The sequence below is a fragment of the Myotis davidii genome, unplaced genomic scaffold (assembly GCF_000327345.1).
Source record: "Myotis davidii unplaced genomic scaffold, ASM32734v1 scaffold1238, whole genome shotgun sequence".
NCBI classification, from domain to species: Eukaryota; Metazoa; Chordata; class Mammalia; order Chiroptera; family Vespertilionidae; genus Myotis; species Myotis davidii.
This window is the reverse complement of record NW_006289106.1, coordinates 581,066-591,592: the sequence shown is the minus strand read 5'-3', so window position 1 is coordinate 591,592 and position 10,527 is coordinate 581,066. Positions and strand designations below refer to the sequence as shown.

Genomic DNA, 10,527 nt, shown 5'->3' with positions numbered 1-10,527 from the left:
AGGAATGCCCATTATACTGAAATAGGGTGATCAAAATATTTTTAAAATGGTGATCTAATGATGAATGCACTTCTTCATTAACATATTAAACACAGGTTAGTTGAAGGTTTAATAACCATCGAGATTTTGAAGCGACGATGAGTGCAAACTGAGCTGTGAGGTCCCTGCCACCTCTACCATGCACGAGGCAAGTATCTGATTTGTGTGGCTAATGCTGCCGGGGCGTGTTGTCTGCTTGCCAGATGGAAGGAAATGCTCAAGTTCACTCAGTAGCTGGCAAAGGGTAAAGAGGCAATCACCTGCATTACTGGGAGATGAAGTCCAGTGAGTGGCTTCTAAACTGCATTTGGGGGGGAAAAAAGGAAACGGGGTGCAGTAGAATGACAGGGCATGTGACAGGGGCCGACACTCATTTCGGTTCGGTGTCCATATGCACGTCTGAGTGCTGGGCTCCATTGCCGAATGCATTTCTCACTGTGGGTCGCAGTTTCAACGGTTCGAACGCCATGGGCTTGGCCCGTCTGGAGATCAGTTGCCTTACTTCTAAAACGGGTCATTTCCAGGGATGACTGAGTACGTGCACGCCTTGCACATAGTAAGTCAACATGTGCCGGGCGTCACAGGTGTTAACTTGGCAAGCGCAAGAACGTTTAGGTAGAGTCTGTGGGCATTGGAAGGATGCTCAAGCCACCGCTGGGGTGGGGGTCTTGGTGCCAGGTGGGTGTGCCACCACCCAGCACCCAGTGCCCCTCGCGGCTTCCCCCCAACACACAACTCTAGCCTTAAAGCTGTACTTACCAGAATCCCAAAAGCCATGACTTTGAGCAGACACTCCAGAGAGAAGAGGGAGGTGAAGACGATGTTGAATACCCTCAGAGCATTTTCATAGGCAGACGAGGCCCCGTAGAACTAGAGCGGGAAGAGGTAAGGGCGTCGGGGTCAGTGGGCGGCAGGGTCTGGGGAGGCGGCTCTGTGGCTGTCCTAACCGGGGCCCGACAGGACTCACACTTGGGGTCCCTATTGACCCCCGTGGAGCCAACTCCAGGCAAGCTCTTCACCTCAGAACAAAGACTCCAGTCGTAGATCCTGGGACAGCCTGGCGGGTGGGGCTAGAGGATGCCTAAAGCAGGCTCTCTGCAGGAATCTTTGTTTTCCCAGATCTCCTTTTAATTCCCACCTGCCTGCTCCCCTGAGACGCTCCTCCACCAAGTTTTACAACATTGCCAGCCCCAAAGAGTTTCCTCGCACCCCTTCTCAGTCGGTCATAGCCCCAGAGGCAGCCGCTCTTCTGACTCCTTGGGAAAAATTCTTGACCAACTATTTAATCAGACTTGAATCTATCACCTTTAGACCTAACTATCAGGTTACAGGACATTCGGCAGATGGAGGGAGAAGTTACAGCCTGGACCCCTCCCCGCACCGCCCTCCCCCGAGGAAACCAATGTATCCAGAGCTGGAACTCTTTTCATTTGGCTCATCTGTTTCTCCAAAAAATCAAGAGTGTGGGGGAGAAAAAGGTATGGATGGGGAGCACAGAAGTTTAAAAGACAAAAACTCAAGGATATGTGTGGTCATTTCGATCTTGGTTCAAAAAACAACTCACTGTAAAAGACATTTTGGGGACAATTTAATATGGCTCTTAGAGAATTACCACTCATCTTCTCAAGCAAAAGAACATGTCGGAAAATCTTCTTTTTAAGAAATGCATATTGAAGAACTTAAGGGTGAAACAGTGTGGTGTTCATAACTAAATTTTTTTTTTATTGATTTCAGAGAGGAAGGGAGAAAAAGTGAGAAACAGAATCATTGATCGGTAGTCTGCAACTCAAGCATGTGCCCTGACTGGGAATTGAACTGTGACCTCCTGGTTCATAGGTGGCTGCTCAACCACGGAGCCATGCCAGCTGATGTGGTGTTTATAATGTAAATTACTTATAAAACATAGATGAATTGTCCAGAACAGGCAAATCCATAGAGACAGAAAGCAGACTGGTGGTTGCCAGGCGCTGGGGGAGGGGCATGGGGAGTGACTACCGATGGGGATGGGTTTTCTTTAGGGGGATGGAAATGTTTTGGGAGTTGATGGAGGTAGCAGCTGAACAACATGGTGAATATACTAAATGTCACTGGATTGTACACTTCGAAATGGTGACTATTATGTGTATATCACCTCAATCAAAAAAACTGCAAAAAAAAATAGATGAAGGTGACATAGTAAAGTGTTTCAGGTGGGGAACAACGGGTGATGGAGACTGGGTGCCCCTGAGGCCGGGACACTCAGGGCGTGGCCCCGGGGTTGCGGGTGGAAATGCAGAGCCCCAGGCCCACCACTGACCTGCCGAACCAGTATCTGCCGTTAACCAGGTCCCCTGTGACCCGTGAGCACATTGCAATCTGAGAAACGCTGTGCTCTCCTACCCACCTCTCTGCTGTTTGTTTAAAACTGTTCCTCATCATAACAATGAAAAAACAAAAGAAGCTGCTTATTGAGAGGGTTTTGAGTGAAAACAGGCACAGATTTTTCACCAGTTCAATAATTTGCAGCTCAATTTATTGAGTGTTTTTGAAGTGTCGAGAAATGTGCTAATGTCTTTGCCTGAACGTTCTCATTCACTCCTCCTCTCCCAGGGGGGAGGGAGGGCAGGGAGGGAGGAAGGCGCTAGTATTAACACCCCCATTGTATTGACAGGGAAACTGAGGCCCTGAAGTGTCATGGGTCACTGTGCAAGGTTAAACAATGAGTTAAATGGCAGCCCTGGACTCAAATCCAGGCCTTTGGTCTCCGAAGCACAAATAGATTCTGACTTTTCACCCCAAAGAGGCTCCATGGCCCCGAGAGTGGCAAGGTCCTTACCTGTCCCTCCTTCCTCATGCCACTCATCAAACATTTAGCAAGGGCCTCTTGTTCCCTCTGAGCCAGACCTCACTGAACCCTAGGAATTCAGGGGTGACCAGGACTTGTCTGGCCTCTCGGAGCTGGGGAGGGAGACTGTCGGGCAACCCACACTGATGTTAGGGCATGGGAGGTAACTGTAGGATGCTGGCAAAGATGGGCACCTGGTGCAGCCTTGGGAGATCAGGGAGGGCTTCCTGGAGGAAGGGTTATGCAGGTGCCCCCGGAAGGAGCTGACCAGATGGATGGTGGGAAGTGTGCGTTAGGTGGAGGGAACAGCTGGGGCACAGGCTGGGTGGTAACAGTGCGGCCTGCCTGGGGGACCCACAGCAGAGGGTTCCATTTTGCTGGAGGAGGGCAGGTCTGAGGGGCAGGGATGCCGCGGGTTGAACCACGCCAGGGGGCTCACCTTCATCATGAGCACGATGGTGTTGAGGGCGATCATGGCCATGATGGTGTACTCGAAAGGCGGCGACACCACGAACTGCCACATGCGGTACTGGAAGCTCTGCTTGTTCTGGGGCATGTGCCGGGTGAGCGGCTTGGCGCTGATGGCGAAGTCGATGCAGGCCCTCTGCGGGGAGAGGCCGGAGGCGTGAGAGCAGGCGGAGCACAGCGCCGGGCACTGAACACCCTCCCTGTAACTCGGCACGGCTCTCGGGTACACCTGCCCCCAGCCAGCACCCCTGGACTCCCGTCAGCTCCCATGACGGCTCTCCTCTCCCACCAGCCATGGCTCCCTGAGAGGCCGCCGTCTGCCGGAACTGGCACTGACACGTCCCCTGTGATCTCATGGACTCCGCTTAGCAGACATGGGAAGCGGGTACTATGAATCGCTCCTCTTTGCAGATGAGGAAAATAGAGGCTCAGAGAGGTTAAGCCACTTGCCTGAGGTGGCACAGCTGTAAACTGAACCAAACCCAAATTTAAGCTAACGTTTCACTTTGAAGCGAAACCGTTCTTTCCTACTGAACACTCTGCTTCTCTTCCTCTCGGAGGCAGGTGTAGAGAGAGGAATCATGGTCATGACATCTTAGGTGTCAACAGAATAGAGGAAGGACACATTCTAAATCTTCCATCTCGCCTGGATGATGCGAGGAGGACAAAGGACCATGTCTATCCACTCTGGTGTGCTGGGACTTCATTCATAAATATTCACCACCTCTCCCTGGGGGACATTATACTTCCCCGTCCCTCTGACATCACACGTGGATGAGGGACTCACTCGGGCTAATGAAACGTGAGCAGAGGTGACTTGTGCCACTTTTAGTCCCAAGCCTCAAGAGTTAGACGATGGTTTGCTATACATACTCTCTTTTTTATCTGAGTCATCTTGGAGGGAACGTGGATAATGGTGACATGGAGCAGAGCCATGTGGACAAGCAAAGTAAGCAAGAAATCACCCCTGTTATGGCTCTCTGGCACTGAGATCTCAGGGATGCTTGTTACTGAACTGACTGACACATACGCCTTCTGTCTGATGTATTTTCCTCTGAAAACCCCAGGAAGGGCTGCCCTGCAGACAGGGTTCTGCTGGAAGAATGCTTCGGGTCCCTCCCCACATGCCCCCAGAAGCTGGTTTCTGTGTCTATGTATGTATGTGGGGAGGGGAGGGTGGAGAGTGTCCACTTTTAAATGGGGGATGCAACTGGAAAGCGGCACCTCATTTTTCTCCAGGCTGTATTCCTCCATCATCTTGTCTCCCTGCTCCTGAAAGGTGATGATGATCAAGGCCACAAAGATATTGACGAAGAAGAAGGGGAACACGACAAAGTAGACGACGTAGAAGATGGACATCTCCATGCGGTACCCGGGGCTGGGACCCTGGTTCTCGAAGGTGGCATCCACGGAGTGCTTGAGAACCCTTGCGGGGGGAGAGGGGGCGGGGCAAGTGGGACAAGGGAACAGGAATGGAGAGAAATATGAAGAGAAAGTGGACAAGAAAGAAAAACAATCACTCTCTTCTGACTCCAGTTACCATGGTTACTTTATGAGGCCATTGGTTTCCCACCTCCTCCATCCGTGGGGAGTGTTAACAACCATGCCGGTGAGTTTTGCCACCATGCACGTCGAGCCTGTGATGTGCCAGAAGTGATGTTCAATGCTTTATTTATTTTCCCAGCAACCCTCTCAGGGAGGGTCTTACTGGCTCCATTTTGCACACAAGGAAACGAAGGGCCGGCAATTTAAAGTGACCTGGCGAAGATCACCCGCTCTGACGTGGCCGAGTTGGGATTTGAAACCAGGAGTGAGTGGGGGGCATGGAGGCAGGTGAGTGTGTGTGTGTGAGTGTGTGTGTGTGAGCACAGGAGGTGAGGAGCTGTGGAGGTGCAATGGGGATGATGCACGGGAGAGGGTGTGCACAGCTGCTCTGCCCGGTGCAGAGGCTGCGCACAGCTCAGGGCTCTGTATCAAGGGGTGCCGTTCGCACTGCAGACGCGATAGATCTGTGCGTTCGCGATGACAGCTCTTGGGCAGGTAGCCATGAAGGGCCTTCTTGGAGCAAAGTCACTAAATACACTGCAAACGGTTTTCTGACAGATGGGAGTGCCGTCTGTGGAGGAAGGGGCATCTTTAAATATTTCACCCAAAGGTGCCTCCGGGGCTAGCGCTGGCCCACGTGTGTGGGTGCCGAGTGTGTGCGTGGGGGAGCAGAGATGTGCCGGTTGGCATGGCTGCTGAGAGGAGGCAGGTGAGGGTGCGGAGGGCCGCCACCCGGCGCTTCGGAGATCTGGGGTGGTGGTGGTGGGGGGGCTGGACGAGGGCGAGGACAGCCAGGCACTTGCCGTGGGCACAAATAAGGGAGCGCCAACATCCTCCATAACCAAGGTAAGTGGTATTTCACTCTGATATTTTAATACGGCCGAACGAACGCTCCAGAGCCCACGATGAACAACACCCAGATTGTATATGAAGACAGGCTCTGGTCCGCACGGGCACCGTTCGGCCTTGCCGTCTCACCAGGCCCAGCTCCTCGGAGGGAAGGGCCCCGTAGTCAGGCCTGGACCGTGCCCGGTCCACAGCCCGTCTCGGAGCTTTTCACTCAGCACAGAGAGGGTGGCGAGGGCGTGACTGCAGCCCCTACGCTCAGGGCTGGCGAGCTAAGTGAGGGCTGGACTTCTGCCCCTAGGAGCCCAACCACACGTGGAGGTCAATGTGCTGGTGACAGCCCCCCCCTCCGCCCCGCCCCCCTCCGCCCCAGGCATCTAGCAGGCTCCGCATCTCGGGGAGTCAGGGGCAAACCGCCCCTCCCAGATCTTTCTCAGCCCTGGGCTCTCAGCCCCTCTCCTCTCCTGCCCCGGGGCCCGAGCTCCGCCCGTGGGCTCTCAGGCCAGGTGCTTACTGCGGCCAGCCTTCTCCCGTGGACACGGTGAAGAGGGTGAGCAGGGCCCACAGCACGTTGTCGTAATGGAACTCATATTTCTTCCACTCCCGGTCCCGGGCCTTCACCTCGTTCTTCTCATACAGCAGGTACTTGCCCCTGACACAGGAACGGGCCGTTAGCGAGAGGAAGGGGGCCCGGGACACTTGTCTTTGGCTCCTGGAGACAGGAGGAGGGGGAAGGGGGGCCCCCTGCCCACCCCGCCTCTCCCTCAGCCCGGAGGCAGCGACACCCCCTCTGGCTCCCTGGGGGGTGTGTGCCCTTGGAGACCAGCCCCCGATGATGCTGACGCTGTGACCCTGCGACCTGCGGGAGAGCCGACTGAGTCTAGCACTCTCTTCCAGCTCGGAAACTCGTCTCAGATTTCGGGGGTTCAGAGCAGGGAGAGAGACAGGCACAGTTCTGGGCCCATCAGGCCAATGGGGGTGGTGGCTGCTCCTTTTCGGGGCAGGAGTCAGGGCTGAGCTCCAGGCTCCCAGCCAAATGCCGGGGATCCTTCCAGCCCCGGGAAACAGCTACCAAAACAACAGCAGCTGGCATCTGCCAGCAGCAGCGGCAGCACTCAGGGTGCTTGTTAATGAGGCGCCGCTTTCCTGAGCTCCCTTCCCACCGTGAGGCCCACAATCCCCACAGCCAGGAAGTTCTGGAAACCAAAGCCCTGCTCCTAACTCAGGGGTGGGCACGTTACGGCCCCGGGGCCAAATCTGGACCAGTTTCTGTACGGCCCACAAGCGAAGAATTGTTTTTTTTTTTTTTTTTTTTTTACCTTTTTAAATGGTTGAAAACAAATCATTCCTGACACGTAAAAATTATACAAAATTCAAATTTTAGTGCCCTAGCTGGTTTGGCTCAGTGGATAGAGTCTTGCTTGGCCTGCAGACGGAAGGGTCCCGGGTTCAATCTGGACAAGGGCACATGCCCAGATAGATAGACGGCTTGATCCCCAGTGGGGGGCATGCAGGAGGCAGCTGATCCATGATTCTCTCTCATCATTGGTGTTTCTATCTCTCTCCTTCTCCCTTTCTCTCTGAAATCAATAAAAATAAATAAGAAAATGATTGGAACCTGGCTGGAGAACCTAGAGAGAGAACCTAGTGAGAGAACCTGGCTACAGAACCTGGCTAGAGAACCTTGCTATGCTGATCAACTGAACGCTGTCTCCGTGTCATTTCTTCTTCGCCGACTCCGTCCACACCTTTGGGAACCCCTGGACCTGTTGGGGCTGGACCCCAACACGGTGAGCACTGCTTGCAGTCCATCTCATAAGTTTAGATCTGCTGTGCTTTCATTTTAATTTATTTCAAAGTACTTTCTAATTTCCATTTGTTATCATCTTTAACCCACTGGTTGTTTCAGAGTGTGTTGTTTAATTTTCACAGATTTGTGGCTTTCTCAAATTTTCCCCTGTTATTATCAATTTCATTCCATTGTTAGTAGAGAAGATATTTTGAATTATTTTCATCTTGGTAAATTCATTGGGCCTTTTTTTGTGGCCCAAACTATGACCTACCTGAGGAATGTTCTATGTGCACTCAAGAGGAATGTCTATTATGTTGTTGTTGGGTGGCGTGTTCGACAGATGTCTATTAGGTTTTATAGTTGTCACAGCCTCTATTTATTGGTTTGTCTTTTATACAGTTTTTTTCTACAACTATGAGTGTTGCCTGTTTTCCCCATCAATATTTTCAGTTTGTGTTTTATGTATTTTGAAGCTCTTGTTATTACGTATGTTTATAATTATTATCTATTCTTGATAAATTAATATTTTTATTGTTATATAATATTCTTCTTTGTCTTCTATAACAATTTTAAATTTAAAGTCTAGATTGCTGGATATTCGCTTGGTGTAGCCACTCCAGCCCACTTAGGATTACTGTTGACATGAAATATGCTTATTTTTATCCTCTGACATTCATCCAATGTGTGCCATTGAATTTGAAGTGAATCTCTTGTAGACAGCACACAGTTGGATCATTTAAAAAACCTTTCCTATTAACCTTTCTCTTTTAACTTACAGTTTAATCCACCTACATTTAATGTAATTACTAATGAGGAAGAACTTCTGCCGTGTTGCTATTTGATTTCTACGTCTTCATTTCCTGCCTTATTTTGTTTTAGATAACTATTTTCTAATTGCCATTTTGATTATTTTTCTTATTGTATTAAATGATCTTTAATTATTTTCTTAGTGGTTATCGTGGAGATTACAAATACATCTTAATTTATAACAATATTTTTTAATTAATAGCATCCATCAGGATACATGAACCCTGCTCCCATCCAGCTGCCCCTGTGTGTTGTTATTGTCACAAATTAATCTTTACACATTCTGTGTTCAACAAAGATTTGTAACTATTCTTTTATTTAACGTATTTTAAATTATGAAGGAAAAAGAGAAATTAAAAACCAAAATCACAAAAAAAAAGAAAATTATTGCCCTGACCGGTTTGGCTCAGTGGCTAGAGCGTCGGCCTGCGGACTGAAGGGTCCCAGGTTCGATTCCGGTCAACGGCATGTACCTTCGTTGCGGGCACATCCCCAGTGGGGAGTGTGCAGGAGGCAGCTGATCGATGTTTCTCTCTCATCGATGTTTCTAACTCTCTATCCCTCTCCCTTCCTCTCTGTAAAAAAAAAAATCAATAAAATATGTTTTTTAAAAAAGAGAAAATTATTAAAAAAAATTCGCACTTTTCCTGAGATAAAGTTTTCCCAGAACACGGCCACGCCCATTCGTTTCCCTGCTGTCGCTGCTTCTGGCTGCACCGAGCACCTGGGACCCCAACCGCCTCTCCTGCCCGGCCCTTGACAAGGGCGCCCCGCCCCGATCTCACTCTCTGACCCAACCGGATGCGAGGCTCTGGATACTTGTTATTTATCCCAATTGGTGCCAATAGGTACACGTTTCCGGACAGAAACACTGAGAACAGGGCTGGGTGCTAGGCCTGTGCGGACATGCACTAGGCAACCCTTCTGAAACCTCCAATCAAAACATTCTGATCTGAAGCACATCTGCCTGTCAAAGCTTCAAATAAGGGAACGTGGACGTGTATTACTATCCCCCATCTGACAAAGCCGGTGGCTAGACAGTGAAGCAGCTGGTTTATGGCGCATCCCAGAGGGACAGACAGAGACTTAAATCCCAGAACCGTTTTTCCCTACCCAGACCCCGGCGGCTTCAATCAGGTCCCTCCCCACGCCCAGCACCGCAGCTTCTAGGCCCCAGACTGAGAGCGCTGCCTCTGCTGCTCCCCCCCTGCCCCCTGCCAGCCCCCAAGGGGACGCCTCGGAGAGCGGAGACCCACCGGCAGTCTTTCTCGAACTCCTTGGACTCGTCGGTGCAGTGGAAGAACTTGCCCTTGAACAGCTGCACGGCCACCACGGCGAAGATGAACATGAACAGCATGTAGACGATGAGGATGTTGAAGACGTTCTTGAGAGAATTCACCACGCAGTCGAACACGGCCTGAGGGGCGGGTGGAGAGGGGGTGAGGGGCTGGGGCCGGCCTCGCCTCTGCCCCACGACCCCAGAGCACTGCCGTTCCTCCCACTGTACAGACCAGGACGCGAGCCAAGCGAAGGCCACGCCGTTCTGAGCAGGACCCAATCCCGTTTCTCTGCACCTACAAGGCCCCACCTCAACTCCTGGAACCGCCCCTCTGAGCCCCTCCGAGTTCCGTGCTCGGCCTTCAGGGCAAGGGGCAAGGTCCCCAAGGGAGAGATCATTTCCTGTCACTTTTGTGTCCCTGCCTCACGCCGCTCCCTGTCCGCATCAGCTGCAGTTCTGGGTCCGAGAGAGGACTTGCTGTGCCCCAGAGGCCCTGCCCTGAGCACGATGGAACCCTTCATCAACCCCCGGGGAAGGTGGGGTCCTGGTCTGGGGGGCCCCCACCCACTCTGCTTCCTGTCATATTGGGTCCTAACGGTGAGTGGGCACCACGGATGGCCGGATCCGCTGGAATGACAGGGTGGTGTGGCCAGCTCTCCCCCCGGGGAGACCCTGCATGGCTTTCCCGGGGCTCTCACGGGGGCTGTGACTCAGAAAATGGCAGAGAACCAGGGAATGAATGCTGATGGGATCCCCCGCATCTCAGTGCAAGCGCCCGTTCACACTCAAAGGGCAGCCACTTGTCATCTCTGGTAACATTCCTCAACATAGCGGCATGCGTATCCGAATCGACGAGGGGCACCCCCTGGAGATAGCAGACATCCCCGAGGAGCCCAGCACTAAGTACCACTGGATTGCGTGGTAACA

The 10,527-nt window shown here is 51.9% G+C and overlaps 1 protein-coding gene across 1 annotated transcript in view; it reads right to left on the bottom strand.

The window, feature by feature from the left end:
• CACNA1A (calcium voltage-gated channel subunit alpha1 A) overlaps window positions 1-10,527 on the bottom strand; it is a 259,443-nt gene that overhangs the window by 55,842 nt on the left and 193,074 nt on the right. Inside the window, exons 27-31 of the mRNA XM_015562412.1 lie at window positions 9,578-9,738; window positions 6,237-6,374; window positions 4,556-4,757; window positions 3,303-3,467; window positions 799-909 (exon numbers count right to left, since the gene is read on the bottom strand). Coding sequence (XP_015417898.1) covers window positions 799-909; window positions 3,303-3,467; window positions 4,556-4,757; window positions 6,237-6,374; window positions 9,578-9,738 — 777 coding nt within the window. The remainder of the gene's footprint in view (window positions 1-798; window positions 910-3,302; window positions 3,468-4,555; window positions 4,758-6,236; window positions 6,375-9,577; window positions 9,739-10,527) is intronic.